The sequence below is a fragment of the Bos taurus genome, chromosome 9, assembly GCF_002263795.3.
Source record: "Bos taurus isolate L1 Dominette 01449 registration number 42190680 breed Hereford chromosome 9, ARS-UCD2.0, whole genome shotgun sequence".
In the NCBI taxonomy this organism is placed as follows: Eukaryota; Metazoa; Chordata; class Mammalia; order Artiodactyla; family Bovidae; genus Bos; species Bos taurus.
The window spans coordinates 102,015,851-102,041,794 of record NC_037336.1 but is presented as its reverse complement, the minus strand read 5'-3'; the positions used below and the strand labels follow the sequence as shown (position 1 = coordinate 102,041,794).

General features: G+C 51.7%; 1 protein-coding gene across 7 annotated transcripts in view; it reads left to right on the top strand.

The window, feature by feature from the left end:
* Positions 1–6,133: 6,133 nt before the first annotated feature.
* UNC93A (unc-93 homolog A) overlaps positions 6,134–25,944 on the top strand; it is a 34,665-nt gene continuing 14,854 nt past the window's right edge. Inside the window, exons 1-6 of one of the 7 annotated variants that reach the window (XM_059889833.1) lie at positions 6,134–6,241; positions 6,926–7,102; positions 19,619–19,748; positions 24,237–24,413; positions 24,843–25,018; positions 25,466–25,695. In XM_059889833.1, coding sequence (XP_059745816.1) covers positions 19,662–19,748; positions 24,237–24,413; positions 24,843–25,018; positions 25,466–25,695 — 670 coding nt within the window. In that variant the 5' untranslated portion in view covers positions 6,134–6,241; positions 6,926–7,102; positions 19,619–19,661. 7 annotated transcript variants of the gene reach the window in all.

The following is a 25,944-nucleotide window of genomic DNA, read 5'->3' as shown; positions in this document are numbered from 1 at the left end:
CCAGAAAAACATGTATTTCTGCTTTATTGATTATGCCAAAGCCTTTGACTGTGTGGATCACAATACACTGTGGAAAATTCTGAAAGAGATGGGAATACCAGACTACCTGACCTGCCTCTTGAGAAATTTGTATGCAGGTCAGGAAGCAACAGTTAGAACTGGACATGGAACAACAGACTGGTTCCAAATAGGAAAAGGAGTACGTCGAGGCTATATATTGTCACTCTGCTTATTTAACTTATATGCAGAGTACATCATGAGAAACGCTGGACTGGAAGAAACACAAGCTGGAATCAAGATTGCCGGGAGAAATATCAATAACCTCAGATATGCAGATGACACCACCCTTATGGCAGAAAGTGAAGAGGAATTAAAGGGCCTTTTGATGAAAATGAAAGAGAAGAGTGAAAAAGTTGGCTTAAAGCTCAACATTCAGAAAACGAAGATCATGCCATCTGGTCCCAGCACTTCATGGGAAATAGATGGGGAAACAGTGGAAACAGTGTCAGACTTTATTTTGGGGGGCTCCAAAATCACTGCACATGGTGATTGCAGCCAGAAATTAAAAGGCACTTACTCCTTGGAAGAAAAGTTATGACCAACCTAGATAGCATATTGAAAAGCAGAGACCTTACTTTGCCAACATAGGTCCATCTAGTCAAGGCTATGGTTTTTCCTGTGGTCATGTATGGATGTGAGAGTTGGACTGTGAAGAAAGCTGAGGGCTGAAGAATTGATGCTTTCGAACTGTGGTGCTGGAGAAGACTCTTGAGAGTCCCTTGGACTGCAGGAAGATCCAACCAGTCCATCCTAAAGGAGATCAGTCCTGGGTGTTCTTTGGAAGGAATGATGCTAAAGCTGAAATGAAACTCTAGTATTTTGGCCACCTCATGTGAAGAGTTGACTCATTGGAAAAGACTGTGATGCTGGGAGGGATTGGGGGCAGGAGGAAAAGGGGACGACAGAGGATGAGATGGCTGGATGGCATCACCGACTCGATGGACGTGAGTTTGAGTGAACTCCGGGAGATGGTGATGGACAGGGAGGCCTGGCGTGCTTCGATTCACGGGGTCGCAAAGAGTCGGACACGACTGAGCGACTGAACAGCCCTGAGCATCTTGGAGCTCTGCCTGCAGGATCTGGTGGAAACTGAGTGGTAAGAGTCCTTTATCTCTTTTCTAAAGTCATATTAGCAGGAGAAAACATGGTGCTAATTTCTTGGCTCAATGACTCAGGGGACATTTGGTAAATTACTCTCAGTTTGCAGATTCTCTCCTCCCATAGGTGGCAGTTGTTGGTCTGTTATCCATTTTTCACAAGGAAAAAGAACTTTGGTCTGGTTGGTCTTCCCCCTGTCTTGTTCTGAGTCTTGAGAGCTTAAGGGAGCACAGAGGTGGGGAGAGTTCTCCCTGACCAGACCTGGGAGGGATGGGACGGAGGAAAGGCAGGGGCAGGGGAAGGACTACTGTGCTGGGCTGCAGCTGAGAGCCTTGCTGGCTGGCTGTGCTCAGCTTCTCTTAGAACCTAGATCCTGTATGCCACAACCAAAAAAAAACAAACCTTGCATGCCTCAACCAAAGAGCCTGCATGCTGCAACGAAGACCCAGCACAACCAAACGAATAAATAAATATAAATATTAAAAGAAAAGGGAAGGAGAAGGAAATAGCGACCCACTCCAGTGTTCTTGTCAGGATGTCTTGTGGACAGAGGAACTGAGCGGGCTTCAGTCCACGGGGTCGTGTCCGAGAGTCTGCTCCGAAGCGGAGTGGGGGACGGCCAGTGTATAAGGTTTTGGTGAAGGGGGAGTTCGCTGCCATGAAGCATTCATTTTACAAAAGGATTTTTGACCCTTAGTCATGAGGATCTTCTCTAGATATGAGGAGATTTAAGGATTGAGACCATAAGATCTATTCCTAAAAACATCCAACTATCTAAAGACCTGTCCCACCTGATTTCCTGGAGCACTGAGTGCCTCCCTCCGCCCTGAACTCCCTCAGGGGCTGTTGAAGGTCAACGGCTATCGAAACACGGGGTTCAGTCTCCATAGAGGCAGATGGCAAATGCCTTTGTTATTCAATCTTTGATGATGCAGTCAAGGATAAGAGCCAATTTGCAGTTGGCCGTTGCATAGAGTCGTACACGATTTAGCGACTAAACAACAACTGCTCAGCACAGGGAACATAGTCAACATTCTGTCATAAACCATAATGGGAAAGAGTATTTTTAAAAGAATAATGTATATATGTATGTATGTATCTGAATCACTTTGCTGTACAGCAGAAATTAACATGGCATTATGCATCAACTATATTTCAATAAAATTTAAAAAAAAGAATTCATCAAATTGAGGTATTTCTCTCTGGGAAATTTCAAAGTCAATTTGAGGTCTAAAGATTCCATTTAGAATCTGATTTGGGGAAGTTGTCCAAAATGTCAACAGTTTTGAACATTTGATGAAATAGGATCACAGATCATTGGTAAATAAGGTTTAATTATCTGTTGGAACAAGGTGACAATATGAGATTTTAAAGGCAAATACAGAAGTTTGGGGGGTTTCCCTGGTTACTCAGAAGGAAAAGAATCTGCCTGCAATGCAAGAGACAAGAGTTCGACCCCTGGGTCAGGAAGATCCCCTGGAGAAGGAAATGGCAACCCACTCCAATATTCTTGCCTCAAGAATTCCATGGACAGAGGAGCCTGGTGGGCTACAGATAGGGTCACAAAGAGTCGGACAGGACTGAAATAACTTAGCACGCACAGAAGTGTATATAATTATGAATAAAACTTAGCTCTTTTAATATGGAGAAGACTCAATTCTCCCAAGTAATCAAAGACCCGAGAAAGACACAAAGCATAGGAGATTTTTATGGGATGCAAAACCTTTGCTTTCCAGGCAGATAACCCGAAATGTAAAGAAGAACTCTTCACAATCTCTTATCAAGAGCAGAACAATAGTCGAAGAAAATCTTGTTGTTTCTAACAAAGAGAAAACTAAATTCTGATTTTGCACCAGATTGCACTCATACAGTTATCAGAAGCTGCTCTGTGACTTGAAAGTTGGAACGCCAAGGGCATCTGAAGGACGATGAGAGCAGCTCAGAGACTGGCCAAGGATATGATGTGCTGGGAAGGGCAGGGCTCTGGGGTCAGGGGCAGAGTCTGTCCCCCTACCTTAAGTTCAAGGGCACACCCCACCTGTGTCCTTGGGTCTCATTCTTGCAAAGTGGACACTATAAAGTGTTTCACAAAACACGAAGTGCCACAGAAACAAGAGTGAAGAGCAGATCATGAGAGTGAACTGAATTCACGGATGCAGAGCTTTTACCACGGAGACTGGCATGTACTGGATAAGCAGTGAGGAGAGAGTGCCACGCTCACTGACAAACCCCCGTGCTGCTCAGTGATGGACACAACAGACTCACCGTTACAACAACGCTGGGAGAAAGAACACACAAGGCCTGCTCGGGCTGCAAGAGCTGGAGACGCTTTGAGAGGAGGAATGGGACCTGCTGCTGCCCACCTCTCTCTGCCTGGCAAACTTTCATTTAGAATCTAAGCTCTGGCGGAAAATAAATGTTCTCTAGAATTGTATGCCCAGTGCCATAAGTACAGTTTAAGATTAAAACAAACAAACAAACAAAAACTGGGAGGTTTTACCACCCTACAACTCACTAAAGCAAATTCTATAGAACAAACTTCCAGAAAAGGGAAGTTATCCTGTAGGAAGGGCTGACACTTAAGAAGGAATGATGAGCAAAGACACTGTTGAGCATACAGGGAAATGCAAACTAATATCGTCCATGGAAAAAAAGTTTAATTTGGGAGATTAAATTGAAAACAGTTAATACAAAACAGTAACATATAAATTGGGAAGGATGTTCTTAAATTCTTATTATTCAAATGGAAAGTTTAAGACATTCATTAACTTAAGGTAAGTTAAAAGTCAAGGATCACCATTAAAGGAGTAGAAAAAGAATACGTAACATCTAAAATAGAAAATGGACTGTGAAAACAGGTATTCAGTTCAGCTCAGTTCAGTCGCTCAGTCGTGTCTGACTCTTTGCAACCCCATGAACCACAGCACGCCAGGCCTCCCTGTCCATCACCAACTCCCGGAGTTTACTCAGAATCATGTGCATCGAGTCAGTGATGCCATCCAACCATCTCATCCTCTGTCATCCCCTTTTCCTCCTGCCCTCAATCTTTCTCAGCATCAGGGTCTTTTCCAATGAGTCAGCTCTTCGCATCAGGTGGCCAAAGTATTGGAGTTTCAGCTTCAACATCAGTCCTTCTAATGAATATTCAGGACTGAGTTCCTTCAGGATGAACTGGTTGGATCTCCTTGCAGTCCAAGGGACTCTCAAGAGTCTTCTCCAACACCACAGTTCAAAAGCATCAATTCTTCGGCGCTCAGCTTTCTTTATAGTCCAACTCTCAAGATCTCGGGTGAATCCAGGCAGTGGTGCCAGAGGGCAGGGGAGGGTCCCTGCCAGCCTCACACAGCAGGGGCGTGGCTGCAGGCCGGGACTCTCAGGGCCACCAGGCCCGGGGACCACACGTGCCCTGCTCCTCCCTGCCCTATCCCAGGGATGGCCTCTCGCCCACCAGTGTCCTCTGGAGTCCTGCCCCACCCCTGTGCATGGGTGAACCGGACCAGCAAGTGTGGTGGGTGTCCCTCTGGAGTGGGCCCCAACCTTCTGCCTTCCTGCCCAAGAACTTTGCTTTGGCGCTCTCGGAGTCGGGGCCATCTTTTCCAGGAGTGGGACTGAAGGAAGACATGTAAAAGTGAGTCTTTGTTGTGAAGGAGGCGGAGCAGTGGTTGAACCGGGCGAGCTGCCCAGGCAAGGCTGGTCCCACGAGCGCCCTTCAGCAGGCCTTCCTGGGGCTCCCGTGACAGAGGGGACACAAACGACCTCCGGTCTCAGCAGCACGAGGCTCAAGTCCTCGTTCCTCGGTAGTGGGTCTGCAGGACCAGAGACCCCTCACAGGGAGAGAGACGTTACAACCGTGGTCGCAGGAAGGAACTTCCAACGAGCAATGTCAGCGTCACTTAGGAGGCCAAAGATAACAGTTGTTTGCAAACCTTTCAACCATCTCGGTCTCTTCTGGACCCCAGGGCACTTCAGGAAATGATTCTGTAGAGTCAGAATCTCCCAGAGTGTCCTGGGGGTGTGATACCCACAAGTCAGGCATCGTCTTGTTTGGTAGAGTCTGTCTGTTTTACTAAATCCAAAAATAGGTAGCAAAGGCTGAGTGCAAAGCGTGGAGAGCAATGCCCGTCAGTCCTAGGGATGCGGCTACAGATGGATGGATGGACAGCTGTGGTCCCCGGCCTCGGAGGCCCCCCAGCAACACATCTCAAGCTCCCCTAACCCCGAGGTGGGGGTGAGACTTGGGGGGTGTCCCTTGACCTCTGCGAACCCATGTACCCCTTCTCCTGCAGCCCAAGGAGCCCCTGTCCGTGTAGTTTTCTGCTGAGGCCCCTGGACCACGCCCCCACGCCCCCAGCCTCCCAGGCACAGTGAGATGCTCGGCAGAGTTCATAACCAGCTCTTAAGACACAGGGTTCTCAGCTCCTAGGAAATAAAGGAACTTCAGTGTGAGCACCATGAAGGAAAGCTGTTGAGAACAGGCCTGACGCATCTATGCTGGGGAGGGGCAGAGGAGAGGTGGAGACGAGAGGTGCTCGTCGCACCACCCCATCCCTACTCTAGCCGTCCAGGTGAGCAGCACTTCCCAAGCCGTGGGTCAGACACAGTGAAACGTCACACCGTTATTCAGCTGCACCCAGAGTTTAAGAAGCAGGATGTTTGGGATTCCCTGGAGAATCCTGCCTCTGCCTGTGGTGCCCACGTCCAGACCCTTCCCCAGGAGGAGCTCGGGTCCTGGTGCAGAGTCCCATCCCGGCTTGGACGGCCATTGATGCAGTGGGCATGTTGCTGCCTCTTGGCCATGAAAGACTGTTCAGGAGAGATGCCAGCCACGGAGGCTCTGTGAACCCCCAGCTGGCTGTCCCTCTTCGGGGGCGCTGGACACTCGGGTCACCCAGACCGCAGAGGCCAGGGCTGCGAGCAGCTCACTGTCTGCACAGAACTCTCCCCCCTTGTGACTCACAATCCCGTCCAGTTCTCAGAGCTCGTCATCAACCTGCCCTCGCCTGGCCCGAGCAGGAGTGCCCCTCCCCGGCCTGCTGCCACCCCCGGGAGGACGGGAAGTGACTAGACTGCTTGAGATGAGCAGGTACGTGGCGATGCCCTAGAGACAGGCAGCTCTGTCTGGGGGCTGAGGGAGGGATACCCAGTCCAGCTCTCTCTGGGGCAGAGGGAGGGCCATCTGGTCCAGCTCTCTCTGAGGCAGAGAGAGGGCTGTCAGTCCTGCTGGCCGGGCCCTCAGCGCCATGATTCCCGGCTGGGAGGCAGCCCTGCTTCTCCTCTGCGTCCAGGCCCCTGCAGCCCATGCAGAGTGCAGCCCCAGGAAAGTTTGCTGGACGTGGGGAGGCCGTCTGCACCTCTGTCTGCCAGCCTCTCCAGGGCCCCACCACATCTCTTGCTTCTTTCCAGCCGCCTTTAGACAGGCGAGGCCTCAGGGAGTTGTCGGTCCAGTGGGCAGGCAGCAGGAGGATAGATGCCCAGGGTGGGGCGGTGGGACCACTTCACCCCCGAAGGCCGGCCCGTGCGTTGGTGGGGCTCAGGGAAGGCGGGGCTCGTCGAGGAGCTCAGGAGGGTATGAGCGGCCAATGATTTCCTGCCATTTTTATTTAGAACCCACACAATCATTTTCAGTAGCAATCTTTACACAATGTTCTCATTTAATCACCCCCAGTCTCTCTGTAGTCTCTCTACATCTTGCCAGCAAGTTTTTTTCCCAAAGAGTTCAGAAGTTTCCAGGTCAGCAGCTGCCAGGGGCTCTGCAATTTACAAACAGGTCCTGCCTCTTACTGGAGCGAAAACAAGCATTACAACACACCTGCCCACGGTACCATTGAAAAGAGCCATTCCCTTTGCAACCAGAAGCCAACCAGGGAAGCATCTCAGGGTTCAGACACTCTCCAAGGGTAAGAAGCCGTGTGCTGCGATGGAACTGAGGAGGCCACGGAACTAGGTAAAATCAATGGAGGGTGGCGTTATTTAGTTTGGGGGCAAGATTCAAATTGTACGGATGTTTGTGCGCTGTGGAGCAGAGGCGTGCAGTCATCTTTGGAGATCTCCCCACGCGCCGTTGCCCGCCGCGGCCTGGCCTGCAGAGAAAACGCGCCATCAGCATCGCCACCCTTGCCTGCATCTGGGCTTCGGGAGCCCATGGGCGCTGGGCCCTTGCTGTCCAGCTGTGGCGTCCGGCTCCTCGGCTCCTCGGCACTCTGCCTGCCTTGCCAGGGCCGCCTGCTCTCCTCCGCGGGGCTCGCCGAGCCGGTCTGTGAACGGCAGACCTGGGGCTGTGGGTTTCCACCCAGAGAAATCTGCCTGGGTTTGTATCCGGGGAGCTGAGCGGCTGTATCAGGGGCTTGCAGTTACTTGGCCAGCTTCATGGAGACGTGGGGGTGGGATCCTGGTGGGACACGTGCCCAGGCTTTCGGCCAGGCTCCCTGCTCTGTTTGGGGGATGACACGCACGTCTCCCCTGCCTTTTTCTGATTTCTCTCTTTGCCTAGTTGTCTATTTCCCGTTCCTCCTCTAGGACAGGGGCTCTCACCATGCCAGCAGTGCGGGGACCCGGCTCCTGGGGGGCACCTGGCGTGGGATGGGCACCCAGCAGGCATGTGGGAGATTGTGAAAGCAGTTCTCTGTCTAAGGCAGCAGAGGGCGCCTTGGGCGGGGAGAAAGGTTATGCCTTTGGGAAAGGAAAGGTGTGCATGCGTGTGTACATGGCGTGTGTGTGTGTGCGCGCGTGTGTACATGTCTGTGTGTGCATTAGTGTGTCCTGCTCCAGCAGCCCCCATCACAGTGCCCCCGCTGACCCATTCTGTTGCACGCCTGTCACGGCAGATGTGAGGCGTGTCAGAAGTGCTTGCCCTGCCCTGCCGGCCTCCTCCACTCTGGTTCCGAAACCGCCCTCCTCTGGATGACCTCCAACCCACAGTGTCTGGCTTCCAGGGGGACTTGAACTCAACTCCTCAGCTGGGACTCGAACCCACAATCTTCTAACTGAAGTCATACATTTTGTTTCAGGACTTGACGCTCAGGTTCTTTATGTCTCAGCCCAGAAGGAATACAGTGAGAGGCAAAGTGATATGTGAGAAGTAGGTGTGTTAATATAGGACACTGGGAGGGGTACAAGCAGGCAGGTAAGGGGGCTCTGTCCGGAGAAATAAGTGGGCTACGCTTTTATAATGACAGGGAGAACGAGAGAGAAGGGAAAGGCCGTCTTCTCCCTCTTCCTTTGTGAAGATGGTGCAGGACGATGGGGCCTGAGAGGATGCTCTCATCGCAGGCCTTGGCTGAGCCCCGGGACGGGCTGCCATGAGGGTCCTTGGCTCCCAGCCGGGAAGAATTCAAGAGCGGGCCGCAGTAAAGGGAAAGCAGGTCACCGAGGGAGGTGCTCAGGCCATAGACAGAATGTGTTCCCTCTGACAAGGCGGGAGCGCCCGAGGTGTGGGGTGGTTCGATTCTACAAGCTGGGCAATTTCATAGGCTAATTACTGGGGGCTCTCCCCTCTGTTTTGGGGAAGGGGCCCCACTGCCCACTTTCTGATCTTTCATGATCAGCCCGGGAACTGGGATGCTGCCCGTGGGTGTGTCATTTAGCTGATGTGTCAGAGAGAATGTATAGTCAGGCTCAAGGACCGCGGGAAGCTGAGTCTTCCGCCATCGCGGGCCCAGTCGGTCCCACCCGCTCACGCGGTGTCCTCGATGGCCGTGTCGGTCCTCTGAGGTCCCCTCTCCCTGCTGCCTCCGTCCAGCGTGGGGGTGGCCTCTCCAGTGCTGCAGGCCAGGGCCTCTGCAGTTCCCCTGGAAGGTTCTGGCTGTGCAGTCAGGCGGCCCAGATGGACCCGGTGGAAATGGATGCTAAGAATCCAGAGGGCAGAGGAGAGCCGGAATCTCGCGAGGGCGGGGCGCTGCTCCCATCTCGAGTGCTGTGAGGGCGAAAGCATTTGGGCTGTTTCTCGTCTTCTTCTGCCCCGTGTCAGCAGAGGCCCCGGCTTGGCAGAGGCGGGGCTGGACCCAGGAGAGGCCCCTGCCAGCCCCGTGTCATCGTCCCCGTGGCCCAGACCATCTCAACGTGGGGCCAGCAGGAGGGCCTGCTGCTCTAAAGGTTTAGCTGCTTTGGAAGACGTGCTCTGAGAAGATGAAACCGTTTCCCTCAGACTGGGGCTTGAACCCGGCCAAACCCCACAGTCTTCCAACCGAGAGCACACGCCTGGTTTCAGACTTGATGAAACTCAGGTTCCTGATGTCTCATCTCAGAAAGAATTCCGTGGGAGACAGTGAGAGGCAAGAAGTGGGTTTATTCAGAGAGAAGCACACCGCACAGCCCAGAAAGTGGGCTGCCACAGAGGGCAAACGCAGCCTCGACACGAGGTGTGGTAGCTTGTATGGGCTGCGTAACTTCGTAGGCTGATGGGTGGGAGGATTATTCCAATTATTTGGGGGAAGGGGTGGAAATTTCTAGGCATTGGGCCACTGCTCACGTTTTGGTTTTGATGGCCCACCTTGCAACCGTCATGGCACTTCTGAGTCATCTTGCTTGCTGAGGTGCTGAGAGAACCCCATGAACAGTAAGAAAAGTCAAAAAGATATGACACTGGAAGATGAGCCCCCCAGGTCAGCAGGCATCCAGTATGCTGCTGGGGAAGAGCTGAGGCCAATTACTGATAACCCCAGAAAGAAGGAAGCGGCTGGGCCAACGGGGAAAACACTGCGCTGTGGATGTGTCTGGTGGTGAAAGTAAAGCCCGATGGTGTAAAGAACAATGTTGCATGGGACCCGGGAACACTAGGAACCAGACGTGGCTCAAGCAGGAGATGGCGAGACTGGACATTGACATCTTGGGAATCAGTGAGCTGAAATGGACGGGAATGGGTGAATTTAACTCAGACGACCATTGTATCTACCACTGTGGGCAAGAATCCCTTAGAGGAAATGGAATAGCCCTCATAGTCAACAGAAGAGCCCGAAATGCAGTCCTTGGGCGCAACCTCAAAATGCCAGAACAATCTCCGTTCCTTTCCAAGGCAAACCGCTCGGTATCACAGCAATCCAAGTCCATGCCCCGACTAGTAATGCCAAAGAAGCTGAAGTTGAATGGTTCTATTGTGACCTACAAGACCTTCTAGAACTAACACCAAAAAAAAAAAAAAAAAAAAGTCCTTTTCATTGTAGGGGACTGGAATGCAAAAGAAGGACGTCAAGAGATTCCTGGAGTGACAGGCGAGAGTGGCCTTGGAGCACAGTGAGCGTAATATTGCTGACTCTGCCACCTTGGACCCATTTGAGTCTAATCAGTTCCTGTTGAGTCCCCGGGCCCTGTCATTATTTCAAAGGTTGTACCCCACCCCCTTCCCTCCTGTTTCAAAAACACTTTCTCAAGTTAGAGTTGTGCTAACATAAATTGCTTTTCTTTTTTCTTAAAAAAAAAGCACTAAGTACATTTATTTCCAAAGTGTAAGAATTTAACTTAGGCAATAATTTGTTTCAGGCCCTACATATACATTTTTAATTCTTTATGTAGATTAAAGTCTAATTAATGAATAGGACAAATGCAAATTTATTTGGTTCTGTTTTTATTAACAAAGATGTCAGATTTAAATGTCAAAAAAGTTGATATAAATTTCCTTACATAAACAAATCCTTTAAAAGAGCAAATCATTGATTCGACTTCCCTTGAATTCAGAGCAATGTTTAGCTTCTTAGCAGAAAGTCTGCTCATTTAAAATGTGATTCTTGGACTTCCTGGGTGACGCAATGGATAAGAATCCATCTGCCAACGCAGGGAACACAGGTTCCATCCCTGATCCGGGAGTATCCCTCACGCCTCGGAGCAACTAGGCCCGAGAGCCACAACTCCTGAGGATGGTGCTGCAGCTGTGAGGCCCGAGCGCTCTAGAGCCCGTGTTCCCGTCAAGAGAAGCCACTGAGCGAGACGCTCAGACGCGGCTAAATGATAGCCGCCGCTCTCCACAACTAGAGAACGCAGCAACAAAGACCAAGCACAGCCAAAAGTAAATACATAAAATTTAAAATGTGGCTCTTTAGCTCTCAAGCCCTAGTTGCTTTTGGTGAACTTGGGCAGCAGAAGGTTTCCCAGGTGGCTCAGTGGTAAAGAACCTGCCTGCCAAGCAGGAGACGCGGAGACTGGGGTTCGATCCCCTGGAGTAGACAATGGCAACCCACTCCAGTATTCTTGCCTGGAGAATCCCATGGGCAGAGGGCCCTGGGGAGCTGCAGTCCCTGGGGTCGCACAGAGTTGGACGGGACAGAGCGCGCCCACACTGGCAGCCAAACAGTGACACCTAGTGACTGGTGGAATCACACCAGCGTCGGCCATCACCCAGTTCTCTAGAACATTCCATCACTTTTATATCTAGCAAGTGATCACGAACGTTTAAGCAGGTCTGCAAAATCATCCTTTTTCTGCACAGTGGCAATGCTCAGTCATGTCTGACTCTGTGTGACCCCATGGACTGTAGCCCGCCAGGCTTCTCTGCCCATGGGATTCTCCAAGCCAGAATTCTGGAGTCGGTTGCCATGCCCTCCTCCAGGAGATCGTCCCAACCCAGGGATCGAACCTGCATCTCCTGCATTGCTGGCAGATGCTTCACACCTGAGCCACTGGGGAAGCTAATCAAAGGGTCTGGTATTGATGTTAACACTGGGAGTGAAACAATGGCTGATATCTTCTGAGTCACTTATACCGCATCTCTTTAGCCACTTGACGTTTGCCCCGTCCTGGGGTTCAGGTTCACGATTCTGCCAACACATCACTGTTGCTGCTGAAAGGTCGAGACAGCTTTCCTTTCGGTTCCGGAAATTCCCCTGCCCTGCCCGTTGCCACCACACGTCTGCAAGTAGGCATGAGTTGGTAGGGACACACCTCTGAGCCCGGGCCCCTCTGATCGTGGGGAAAGTGTCACATGACTGCCTTCCTCACAGTAACAGTTTGGAAGCCCTCCTGGCGGACGTCTCTTCTAAGAAGTATTTTGGGAGAATGATGTCACCACGATGGTGACACAGGTCCTTCCTGACTTCGCTCCCTTCACAAGAAGGGCAACTGACCACCTTGGAGAGCGGGACAGCACTGAGCAAGCCCTGGAAGTCTGCGCAGAGGCTACAGCGCCCTGACCCCAGGGACTGGGAGACCGTGCGCCGGGTAAGAAAGTGGCCACAGGCTCGCGCGCTGCCCCTCCCCCCACTGGCACCACGTGGAGGGGCCCCTTCGAGCCTCCAGACCCCCGAGTGGGACAAGACCTGGGGTGGGGGCAGCCTCCCCCCACCCGCCCCCAGCACTGTGCGCCACTTTGCTGGGTGTGGTTTCGCCTGATTTAGATCCTCAGACTGGAGTTTTGCTGACCTAAGAGCTGTTTGCCCAGGTCCAGGCAGGAGCTGAGTCACGGCCCCGCCCGCTAACAGGCAGCCGGCCAGCCCTGTCTGACCAGGAGGCTGGCAAGACTCCTGCAAGCTGTGCGCCCAGCTGCGCTCAAGCTGGGAGGCAGGCAGGCAGAGCAGGTGGCCCCCAGAGCAAAGCTGGGGACCAGTGTGGCCTGCCCCCTGCTGCCCACAGGCAGGGGACAAACTCAGGGCCAAGGTTGACGGCAGCTCCTTGCATCTCCAGGCTGGAGAGCCGACTAGGAAACTGAGGGTAGCCAGGAGCAGCCCCTCCCCTCCCGCCCAGGCAAGGGAGCTGGGCATACCCCCACCCACGTGCAGGGTGCCTCCCAGCCCCATCTGACTGGAGGACCAGCAAGGGCTCCTAGAAGTTGTGTGGCCCAGCAGGCCTTGAATGAGAGGTGGGTGGGGCTGATGGTTTGCCAGTGACTGATCAGGAAGCTCGGGGTGCACGTCGGCTTCAGTTAAGAAAGCCCAGCCCTTTCCTGGCCTTAGAGCTGCTTTTCCAGCTGAGCCAGGGCAGGGACCCAGAGGCCTGCTCATCACTGAATACAGGCTTCAGCCTGAGCGACCAGAGACCCACCCAGAGCACCCGGGAGCCACAAGGCCCATTCAACAGCCCCATGTGCAGGGGTCTTGGACATAGAGCACAGCCTGTAGCTTCACCTGTCGGCAGACCAGAGAGCTCAGTGCATGCTCAGACCTGACTTGGGTCCCCAGGCTCACAGCAAGCATCATACTCAACGGTGAAAGGTTGAGAACTTCTCTAAGATTAGGAATAAGGCAAGCCTACTCTTCCCACTCCTATTCAACATAGTGTTAGGAGTCCTAGCAGATCAATCAGGCAAGAAAAAGAAGCAAAGTGCATCAGAATTGTAAAGGGGAAAGAAAAACTGTCCTTATTTATATTTGATTTTATGTAAAGAAAATTCTAATGACTCAACCAAAAAAATTTAAGATTTCAGTAAAATTGCAGGATACAAACAAATAACATATAAAAATCAGCATTGTTTCTATACACTGACAACAAATTTTCTGAAAGAGAAATAAAGAAATTGATCTCAAAATAGCATCAAAAACAAAATCATTGGAAACAAATTTTACTAAGAAAGCAAAGGATCTCTACTCTGAAATCTACAAGACATCAACGAGAGAAATTAAAGACACTAATAAATGGAAAGGTATTCTGTGTTCATGGATTAGAAGAATTAATTTTGTTAAAATAGCAATATTATCAAAATCTACCTATAGATTCAACGCAATCCCTATCAAGATTCCAATGACATTTTTTTTTTACAGAAGTAGAAAAAACACCTCTAAAATTTATGTGAAACCACAAAAGGCCTTGAAGAGCCTAAGAAATCCTGAGAAAGAAGAACAAAGCAAGGGGACTCACACGTCCTGATTTCAAGCTATACTACAAAGCTATAGTCATCAAAATAGTGTGGAGCCAACATAATAACAGACAATTAGACCAATAGAACAGACAGCCCAGAAATAAACCAAATCATATACGGTCAATATTTGACAAGGAAACCAAGAATACTCAATAGATGGTGCTGGAATCATTAGATATTCCCAGGTAAAAGAATGACATAGGATCTATGTTTTACACCATTTCCCAAAATTAACTCAAGGGAGATTAAAAACTAATGGAAGTTCTGAAACTACAGAACTCCTAGAAGAAAACATGGGAAAATTCTCCCAGATGTGGATCTGGGCAATGATTTTTTGGACATGCCAAGGGAGGCACAAGCAGCAAAATAAAAATTAAGCAAGTGGGAGGACGTTAATCTAACAAGCTTCTGCACAGCAAAAGAAACCATCAACGAAGTGAAATGCCGACCAACTGGGAGGACGCTAATCTAACAAGCTTCTGCACAGCAAAAGAAACCATCAACGAAGTGAAATGCCGACCAAGTGGGAGGACGTTAATCTAACAAGCTTCTGCACAGCAAAAGAAACCATCAACGAAGTGAAATGCCGACCAACTGGGAGGACGCTAATCTAACAAGCTTCTGCACAGCAAAAGAAACCATCAACGAAGTGAAATGCCGACCAACTGGGAGGACGCTAATCTAACAAGCTTCTGCACAGCAAAAGAAACCATCAACGAAGTGAAATGCCGGCCTACGTGATGGGAAAGTACATTTACAAACCGTATATCTGATAAAAGGCTAATATTCAAAATATATAAAGAACCCATATAAATTCAACAGTAGAAAATAAAATAACTCAATTAAAAAATGGGCAAAGGAACTGAGCACTCCTCCAGAGAAGATGCACGAAAAGTGTTCATCATCACTAGTGTTACGGAAATTCAAAACCACTGAAAGGTTGTTGCTGAACCATAAAAGACGCCGGGATTCTTGCCCTCTGGAGGAGAATTCAATCCGGGGCCAGAGACGAGGCTTGATCACTCAGAGCTTTTGTGTAATAGAGTTTTATTAAAGTATAAAAGAGATGGAGAAAGCTTCTGACACAGACATCAGAAGGGGGATGGAGAGTGCCCCCTAGTTAGTGTTAGCAACGGAGTTATATACCTTTTAATTAGTTATTACAATGAATCAAAAGAATGTCTGGAGGTTGTAAAGATCTTACTAGACCTACTCCCATAATTTACATTTTAAGATAACAGGTTTAGCCAGAAGGTTTTTTCCAGAAACTGTCCTCAAGCAGGATACATTATTGTTATATAATACTAAGGAATGTAGAGGGGGAAAAAAAAGGTTTTCCTTTCTTCCTCCTTGAGAATTCCAGACCCCTCTCTCCTTGGGGACCCCTGGACTTCTTATTCACCTGCCTAGGAATTGACTCTCTCCCCATGAAGCAATATCAGCTCACACCTGTTAGAACCACCATCACCATCAAGACAGGAGGTGGCAAACACCGGCAAGAACATGAGGAGGAGGGAAGCTTCGTGCACTGAGGGTTTTGAACTGGGGCAGCCACCATGGAACACAGAGCAGGTTCTCAGAAAATCATGAGCAGAGCTGCCCTTTGGTCCAGAGATTCCACTCCTGGGTATTTACACGAAGAAAACGAAAACACTGACTTAGAAAGATGCCTGCACCCTCAGGTGCCCAGCAGCGTGATTTACCATAGCCAGGAAGTCAAGGTACGTTTTTACCAACAGACAGATGAGTGAAGTTGTGGTATATATAATATGCATGTACATATATATACCTGGAGAAGGCAATGGCAACCCACTCCAGTATTCTTGCCTGGAGAATTCCATGGACAGAGGAGCCTGGTGGGCTACAGTCCATGCGGTCACAGAGTCGGACACGACTGAGTGACTAGCACAAACACACTACACATTTATATAACATATATACACGATTAATATAATGTCATACGCAACGTGAAAAGCAAGCAGACCCTACGGTTTGTGACAGCGTGGACGGACCTTGCCCTCAATTATGCTAAGTGAAGTCACGGAGAGAGGAAATACTGTATGAACTCACTTACATTGGGAATCTTTTTAGAAAAATTTAAAACCAAACTCATGAAAAAGAGGTCAGACTTATGATTACCAGAGGCAGAAGGTGGAGGGGGGAAGGACGGGAGAAAGGTGGTCTAAAAGTTCAAGCTTCCATCTACAAGATAAGTGAGTACTGTGATGTAACGTACGTGATGACTCTAGTTTTCACTGCTACTTGATAGAAAGGAGTGTTATTAAGAGAATGAATCTTTGGGATCTCATTATGAGGAAACCTTTAATTTTTTTCGTTTCTCTTTTCTTCTTATTGTATCCATATGAGAAGACGGGTGTTAGATGAACCTATTGTGACCATAATTTCACAATAGATGTAAATCAGACTGCACACCATCAGCTTAGACAGTGATGTGTGTCAATTATTTATCAATAAAACTGGAGGGGAAAAAAGAAACATTTTTGTCTTGCTAGAGAGCAAGGTTGATTGCAAACCATCTGTTTCATTTTAAAAATCCCTCTTAAGACAAAGGGGAAACACCAAGAGGGAGACTGAAAAAAAAACCTGATAAAGCAATGATTTCAGTGATTGATTCCTGATTAGAAGAGGACAGTTAGGGGACGGGGTGGAAGAGAGCAGAAGCAGACCCCCGACGTGCCTCTGCACAGACTCACAGCTCCTCGGGAGACCCTGGTTGAGGGTGAAACGGCTGGATCGGCAGCTACTTGGAGGTGCGCATGGAGCCAGTTAGAAAGTCCAGAAGGTCATTCTGGTAACTTTGAACAGCGAGTAGCAGAAGAAAACCCTAGGAAGGTCTTCTGATATCAAAAGATAAGTCTTTCATGGCTAAAGACAGATCGGAATAGAAGTAAGCTAGAGTTGCTGACGAATAAAAAGGATGTCAGATAATTGATAATAAGATTGGTGTGAAAAGTCCATGTTTTGCTAGGTATGACATTTTAAAAGACTTATTGGAGTGTAGTTGCTTACATCAGTTTCTACCACCCAGTGAAGTGAAGCAGCTATGCTGTGTTCAGTTGCCCAGTCGTGTCTGACCCTTGGCAACCTCATGGACTGCAGTGCACCAGGCTTCCCTGTCCTTCACTTTGTTCCAAAGTTTGGGTAAACTCACGTTAACTGAGTCGGTGATGCCATCCAACCATCTCATCCTCTGCCGCCTGCTTCTCCTCCTGTCTTCCATCTTTCCCAGCATCCCAGGGTCTTTTCAAATGAGTCAGTTCTTCTCCTCAGGTGGCCAATGCATTGGAGCTTCAGCTCTGGCGTCAGTCTTTCCAATCAATATTCGGGACTGATCTCCTTTAGGACTGACTGGTTTGATCTCCTTGCAGACCAAGGGACTCTCAAGAGTCCTTGCCAGTACCACAATTCAAAAGCATCGATTCTTTGGTGTTCAGGCTTTTTTTATGGTTCAAATCTCACATCCGTGCATGACTACTGGAAAATTGACTATTACATATAGCCCCTCTTTTGGGAATTTCCTTCTGATTTAGGTTACCACAGAGCACTGTGTAGGAGAAGGCCATGGCACCCCACTCCAGTACTCTTGCCTGGAAAATCCCATGGATGGAGGAGCCTTGTGGGCTGCAGTCCATGGGGTCACTAGGAGTCAGACACAACTGAGCGACTTCACTTTCACTTTTCACTTTCATACATTGGAGAAGGAAATGGCAACCCACTCCAGTGTTCTTGCCTGGAGAATCCCAGGGACGGGGGAGCCTGGTGGGCTGCCGTCTATGGGGTCACACAGAGTCGGACACGACTGAAGCGACTTAGCAGCAGGGCACTGTGTATGTTCCCTGAGCCATAGGGTATGTTCTCATCAGTTATCTATTTCATACGTAATGTCACTAGCTTATACGTGAGACATTTCTTGGAATATTGTCCCCACTGATATCTTCAGTGAAAGTTGACATGTCATCTTAGCCAGTTAACATTCACTGGTGATCTGTGTCAAGGCTGCTCCAAGGGCTTTCCCAGTGATTAGCTTCTTGAACTTCTGCAACCCTCCTTTTTCAAGAGGAAACGGAGATTTGAGGAGTCAGTGATCCGTCTGAGATGGTCCGGCTGAGAAGTTACAGGATCAGGGTCAGACCCTCAGACCTCTCTCGTCTCTGTCGCCACCATCGCTTTTCGTAGACCTTGCTGCTCTCACGTCTTTGTGGGTGTGATAGTTCATGCTCAGTCAGTCCCCAGAACTGTCATTTTCTGCAAAATGTTACTTCCATAAGAATAAGTTAAGCTGCAAGGAGAAGAACTTCATCATGCTGTTCATATGGTATGACTTGCTTCCCTGAACTGGGTCACCACCCCGGGTAACACTTACCTTCACTGTAAGGTTTGCCTTATTAATCCAAACTAGATTAAAATAACTGTCTGCACAGAGCTTTCAAAACAGTCTTCAAACTCCAAGTTTTACTAATAATTGAGTAGAATGACGCACAATCAGAAAGCAAGCGATTTTGCTTGCTTATTGGCTGTGAGATATGAGATAAGCTCTTTAAACTCTAGACTGACCCTGTTCTATACGATCACACTGGCCACATGTGGCCATTTAAATTTCTATTTTAATCAATTAAAATGAAATGCAACTATGGATTCACTTCCTCAGTTGCAATAACCATGTGACTTTCAAGCACATAAAACATGGCTAGTGCCACTGAGGGGAGAAGGCAATGGCACCCCACTCCAGTACTCTTGCCTGGAAAAATCCCATGGATGGAGGAGCCTGGCGGGCTGCAGTCCATGAGGTTGCTAAGAGTCGGACACGACTGAAGCGACTTTTCACTTTCATGCATTGGAGAAGGAAATGGCAACCCACTCCAGTGTTCTTGCCTGGAGAATCCCAGGGAGGGGGAGTCTGGTGGGCTGCCGACTATGGGTCTCACAGAGTCGGACACGACTGAAGCGACGTAGCAGTCACTAAGGAAGTGTACTCACAGCTGCATTTAATCTTAATTGATTAAAATAGAAATTTAAATGGCTGCTACATTGGATGGTGCAGAAAGTTCTCTAAGACAGCACTGGTCTAAATCTGAAATTCAAACCCCTCAAAGTCTTCTGATGCTGTTCCCTGTCTGGTAATGGGTCTAAGATCTGATGATAATTATCACTGTACCGTAAGTAAGACAGCGTATAAAAGGCTTTGCAAGCTATAAAGTGTTATATAAATTCTGTTACCTTATTGCAGTGCTATAAAGTCATTTAGTCTTTGACATACTAATACTTTGGCCCTTGGGTCTTACAATCATGTCAGCTCTTTTTCAGAAGTTGAATTATGGATCTTGAAGCTGACATGTATACTTTGTTCTTTAAGATATTCACATATATCTAATTATGTAATGTAGGCAATTATACCATGTGATATGAAAATCATCACTTTCCCACATGGACATATCTACTGGAAATTAACAGAAAAAAGTTCTGGTGCACACAAGCTGATGAGAGTCCTAAGTGTTGCCTGGTTAACAATACCAGTGCTGGGTGCCTCGTGGAGTCGGCGGTTATCAAGCTCATCAGCTCTCAGCAGCCTGGGTGACTATCGCACGCCTCACTCGCACTCCAGGACAGAACGTGACTTCTGCGTACCGGCTGCTCTCCCTGAGCCGGGCTGGTGTCTTTCAGGGAACTGCAGAGCTGCTCGGGCGTGACGCTTTCGGCCGGCGCCATGGAAGGGAACCTGAAGAACGTGCTCGTGCTGTCCTTTGGGTTTCTGCTGCTCTTCACTGCCTACGGAGGGCTGCAGAGCCTGCAGGTAGGTGTGCGACGGCCGCCTGACCTCCCCTTCGGGACAGCGAGGAACGTGGGGTGTCTGTCCAGGTCACCCTCCCCAGTCCTCTACACAGACGGTGGCTCTACATGCAGCCTCCGCTCCCAGTTCAGCGGGATTGCACAACTGCTGGTGTCTGACCCTTGGACGAGGAGAGCTGGACTCGGGTGAGGGCTTTGATAAGGTCTGCCTTACCTTTTGTGGGTGAGAGGAGACAAGACTAATCACTGTGAGTCTGTGGTCAGGGCAGTAATGCGAACTCATCGGAGGTCCACACGGATTCCTGCTTGATCTGCCCCGGGTAGTTCCAATTTAAGTCTGACTTTTCACCGTGAATGAAGCCTCAAGGAACCGCCAGGGCTGGGCAGGAAGGGGCCGGTCATCATGCCCCTGGCGCCGCCTCCAGCAGCTCTGTGCCTTGGGTGCTGCCCCCAGTGAAGCGTTTGTAAGGTTTCTGATGACACGTAGCGTGGTCTCGCAAGGTCTGTCGGTCATGGACAAGGAGTAGGCAGCTCTGAGCGTGCGGTATTGAACCAGAATAGCACACCGAAGGGGCTCCGAATCGGAGGGTCAAGACAGGAGTAGAGATTCAAACCTGTTCTCATTGTTAAGGCGCAAACTCTGGACTTGTGGTTGATGAGGAAGCTCAAATTCAGCCCTGAACCCCAAGTTCCTGTTTCCTCATCTGGTCTCTATTCTGCTTAAGCTCGCAGAGAGTGAAATTTCAGCCCGGGTGATGCCCAGAGTCAAGTTGAAGGGGAGGCACAGTCCCTTTCTTGCCAGGATCATCCGTGACTTTGCAGACATTGCTCAGAGCTCTGGGATGTTGTAAAGTGCTAGTATGTATGAACTGCCTGCGTTTTTGTGCTGCACTGAGCCCGTGTCGGTTGTGGTGAGTGGCGTCTGGAAGGAGAGCTTAGCGAGAGTGTAGACCCATCGGTGCAACCATCTGCATAGGAGGAAGTCGCCCAGGCCACTCTCCTTGGGTGCTGGCATGGGCTGATGGGGTCAGAATTCTCAGGGAGCAGCTGTGGTCCCAGTGACAGCCGATTGGCCCCTGGACTTAGCAGCCAGGCAGAGAGGGGGACATGCCTCAGGGTGTGCCAGGACTCCTAGCTCTCGGGCTGGGACCGCGAGACTAGAGAATACACGCGATCTGAGGGCCTCCCCAGGAGCCTGTTGGAAAGGCCTCTGTGTGGGGAGAGCGTGCAGTTGAGGGGAGGCCACGCTGGCCTCCCCATCTTCCCCAGGGTGCCTGCTGGGGGCCCGCTGTCACTGGTGTGGCCTCCTCCTCCTCAGAAGACCAGAGATGTTGGAGAACCAGACCTCCGACGTGTCATGGGAGGAGCCCACCTACCCCCAACCCCGCCTGTCCCTGCTAATCGGGCCGTATCTCCTCACCCACTGATCCAGAGCATGTCGTGTCTGAACGCTTGCAGCTGGGCCTGGCTTAAGAACAGCATGTAAGGACAGCACGGATGTGGCCTTCGGGGTGGCTGACTCCCACGTTGGAGGGGTCTGCCTGCCTCCATCACCTCCTTCTGCTTTCATCTGCTTGGCATCATTCTCGGGCCCCAGAGAGGTACCAGAGGCGGCTGTGAGCATGCTGGCGTCCCAGCCCTGGTCTGGATGTGGTCGTGTGCTTGCCGGGTTTCCTGACACAGGTCTGCACTGCCTCCCACATGAGCAGTCAGTCTCCTGTTTATCGTTCAGGTTGCAGTGTGAATGTCACCTTTCTCCTCCTCCTTCCCCGTGCCTGGGGTCCCATGTCTGGGAGAGGCAGCCCTGTGTGTGCACCCGGGGTCCTGCGGTCCACCCTGCACTGTGTGTGAATTCCATGAGGCCGGGCCCCCCCACCACTGTGCCACTGGGTCCCTGCCTCAGAGAGCACTCAGCACGCCTGATGGCCATTTGAGGAGTGAAGTCGTTGATATGTGCTCATCTGCTTAAGCCCCCTCTGGGGTGCTCCACGGGCTTACAGATCCACTCCAGGTCCCCAGGACGGGGTCTGGGTCTCCCGCGGGTCTAGTCGTCCAGCCACATCTCCCTGGAAGAGAGCTTAGTGGCTCTGGCTGAAGCATCTGACTCTTCTGGGGTCTCTCCTCTCAGGATGGGGCCTCTGTAACCCACCCCCTAAACATCCACCCCCCCTACACCTCCTGACATTTCCCTGGTCACCCCCACGTCCTGCAGGTCTCACGCCTTCCAGAAAGTCTTCTGGCACGAGAAGGCCTGGCCTTCGTGTCCTCCTAGGAGCTTGGCCCCCGAGTCTCCCCGGCAGGGCTCACTGTCCCCTGCTGTGGCCTTTCGGGACGTCACTGACATCTGACACCCATGCAGCTGTTGTCGTTTCCTTGAGCAGCCCTCCACGGTCCACGCTTGTGACTGATCAATCACCCGATCGACTTGCAGATCGAGCTGAGCGACCATTCTTGCTGTTGAGTACGGGTCACTCCCACGGGCTTTTTCTTGGGCATGTATGTTGCAAGTTGGTTCTCCTCACATTTGCAAAGAAGGCCTTTGAATATGGTCACTCATTAAGAGAGAGGGATTTGCTTTTGAACATCATTTCCCGTGTTGAATGTTGAGATCCAGCTTCCTCCCCAGAGGTGGGCAATGGAGTGCTGTGGTCAACAACAGACATATTTGCTGATTGGCCGTGGGGCTGTGGGGGGGAGGACATTCTAATGCAGAGCCCTGCTGCCAGCTTCTCATTTGCACACGAAGGGGAAAGCTCACCAGTCAGGAGGCGTCAGGCTCAAGTGTTAAGCAAGTAAGGGGCCCTCGCCGAGCCTGTTCTCTCTCTCCATGCTCCAGGAGACTAGTTATGAGCAGAAATTTCCAGGTAACCCTCACTTCACAGCAGACTATGCGACTTCTGACTTCCAACCAGATTTAGAATTTTAATGGGTTCTTATTTTCAGTGTCAGTTACTTGACCAACACGATTAAGTACCTACTGGGAGCAAGGCACTTGGGGAGATTCAGAAAAAGCTCACCCCGCCTTGAACTCAAGACCCTCGAAGACCCTTGACCTGCGCTTGGACAAAGGGCACCACCTGGACAGAGGCAGATGGTCAGAGGGCGGGGCGGCTACCCTGAGGAAAAGAGCCCGTCCTGGAGTGAGAGCTCAGCCTGCGGGCCTGCAGTCTGCGGGGGGCTTCAGAGGCCTGTGGGTGGGTGGGGCCTCTGCCGTCTGTCTCTCGGGGGACCTGGTGGGAAGGAAGGTGAGCAGGGCTGCTGTTCACGTCCCGGTTTAGGGTTGTCTGGACTCGTTAGCCAGGTGTGCGACTCACACGGTGCGCGTGTTTCCCGAGGAGGCAGGGCCACTGACACTCCGGCGGGGGCCGGAGGAGAAGGAACCCGGGGGCTCTCAGCTCAGTGTCTGCCCGCTGCTGACACTCAGGCCGAGGCAGTTTCCTGAGTCTGGGGCTCTGGCTTCTGCGGGGCTGGGACCCTGTCGAGGTCACGTTTCTCCTCTGCTGTCTGGTCAGTGGCCTGGAGCCCAGCAGGCGTCCCTCCATGAATGACCGCAGGGTCGGGCTGAGTAGGACATGGAGGAGGAGGAAACAGGGCTGGGAGGACCCTCGAGAGGGATGGTCTGGCTGCCGGGGGAGCCCTTGTCTTCTTCCCCCCTCCTCCCCTCCTCTCTCCCCTCCCCCTCCTTTTCCTCCCTCCTCCTTCCCTCCTCCCCAGCCCCTCCCCCTCCTCCCATTCCCCATCCCTCCCTCTCCTCCCCCTCCTCCTCCCCACCTCCTCCCCCTCTTCCCCACAGCCTCCCCCTCCTCCCATTCCCCATCCTCCCTCTCCCCTCCTCCTCCTTTTTTCTCCCTCTTCCCCTCCCCCTCCCCTTCTCCCCTCCTTTCCTTTTATAAGTGAAATAAATAGAAGAAGCAATCGGGCTGGTTCTTCTTTCACAGCAAAAACCAAACGTCACCCCTGCCATGGCCCTTGCCAAGTGGGTCTGGTACCTATCTGACCTTTCGGCCCCTTCACACTCAGCTCGCTAGGCACTCAAGTGAAAAACGACAGCACTGAGAAGCCTGCATCTGTGTCCACACAACTTCCGACCAGAGCTCCTAGCTCAGACGCGATGCTCATCTCCCGAGTAGCCTGGGGCCACCAGGGCTGCCGGCGCCTGGACGCCCTCTCCCCTCTCACCAGGGGGCGGGGTTGGGGGTCGGGGTGTGGGGGAAGTGCTGTGGAAGCCTAGGCCCCACCCCGGCTGGGTGGGGGGTCGGGGGTGGGGGAGTGGGGGGTCGGGGGTGGGAGGTGCTGCGGAAGCCTAAGGCCCCCTACCCCGGCCGCCCCGCGGTCTCTGGGCTGCCAGTCCCTAACCCACTGCCATCTGCTCTGCCCCCGCCCCTCGGCTGGAGGAGAGGAAGCCAGCCGCTGGGCCTCAGGGGTGGGGGGCGGCCCCGAGTGCCTGGCCCCGGCCTCGGACGCTAACGGCCGGTCGTGTCCCGCAGAGCAGCCTGTACAGCGAGGAGGGCCTGGGCGTGGCAGCGCTCAGCACGCTCTACGGCGGCATGCTGCTGTCCTCCATGTTCCTGCCGCCCGTCCTCATCGGGAAGCTCGGCTGCAAGTGGACCCTCGTGCTCGCCATGTGCTGCTACGTGGCCTTCTCGCTGGGCAACTTCTACGCCAGCTGGTACGCCCGCTCCCACCCACTGCCCGCACCCTGCCCCGCGCCTGGGGCAGGCCGTGGCCGCGTCCCCCGCTTTCCCCTCTGCTAGGCCGTGCTCCCCTGACCGCCACCCCCCTCCCCGCCTGATCTCTCCTCGGGCCCCCAGCTTCCCTCCTGGGCCAGGGAGGGCACTTTCATGGCCCCAGCAATGAGAGGGAGAAGCTGCCTAAGCTGTGGAGGGTGAATTTCAGGGAGACCGAGCAGAGTGTGACCTGGGCCAGACCTCACACGCTCACCCCATCACAGAGAGCGCATGTGGCAGGGCTGGAGCCGGTGTCCCGGGCTGCACCTGAGCTCTGCCTGCTCCAGGATGGACAGGGACCCTCAAGGGACCCTTGTTCCCAGGGGCACGCTGCTCAAGCGTCTCCTAGAGGGACACCCCTTGTCATCCAGGATGTACTCACGTGCTGTGACGTCATGTCCCACTCTTTGAGACCCTGTGGACTGCACCCCACCAGGCTCGTCTGTCCGTGGGATTCTCCAGGCAAGAATACTGAAGTGGGTTGTCACTGCCTACTCCAGGGGGTCTTCCCAACCCAGGGATCAGACCCACTTCTCCTGCACTGCAGGTAGAGTCTTTACCGCTGAGCCGTCAGAGCAGCACATGGATATGATGCCTTCACATTATTCCTTCTCTTGTTACCAGAGTTCTCAGACGGGATCCTTACTGCAGAGAGTGACAGACAGGGAGATGGGTGGATAGATGGATAATAAACCAGGTTTAATCTTCTGCCATTAGAATATCTAGAACCCGCCCAGTATTATCTGTGGTGCCAGCTCGCTGTAGCTGCATCCAAGCACAAAAACACTGACACCAAATTTCACTCTTGCAAATGATCCTGAACCAGAAAACTGTCTGATTTTCTCATTCATCTGAGTCTGAGGACGACTCAGTCAAGCTGATCAACCCAACAACACAGTGACACTTACCTGGGCCGGGCGAGGAGCTTCCTCCTCCTCGGACAGAGGGAGGGAGGAAAGGGCCAAGGCAGCCCAGGTCCACTTTCGTCTCTCAGGTACACTTTGATCCCCGCCTCCGTCCTGGTGGGGCTCGGAGCCGCCGCCCTGTGGTCGGCACAGGGCACCTACCTCACCATCGTGGGGAACATGCAGGCGCGGAAGACGGGACAAGTCGGCAAAGACGTGGTCAGCCAGTACTTCGGCATCTTCTTTCTCATATTCCAGTCATCTGGCGTGTGGGGCAACCTGATCTCGTCTCTCGTGTTCGGCCAGATGCCCACTCAAGGTAATAGGAAGTGGGGACCACCCAGGGCCCCTGGTCCCTCCCCTGATGTCCTCATTCAGGACATGAGCAGTTGTCACGTGGGGCCCCAAGACCTGGTTCTCAGACTGTCTGGACCCTGGATCCTCCCTGGACAGTCTGGGTGGGTCTGAGGGCCCATCTGGTCCCCGGGTGCCTTGGCCGCCATTCCTTGGGGAGGGGTGCCCTGGGGAAACTGAGGGTCACTGCCTGTGGAATGCAAATTCATGGAGT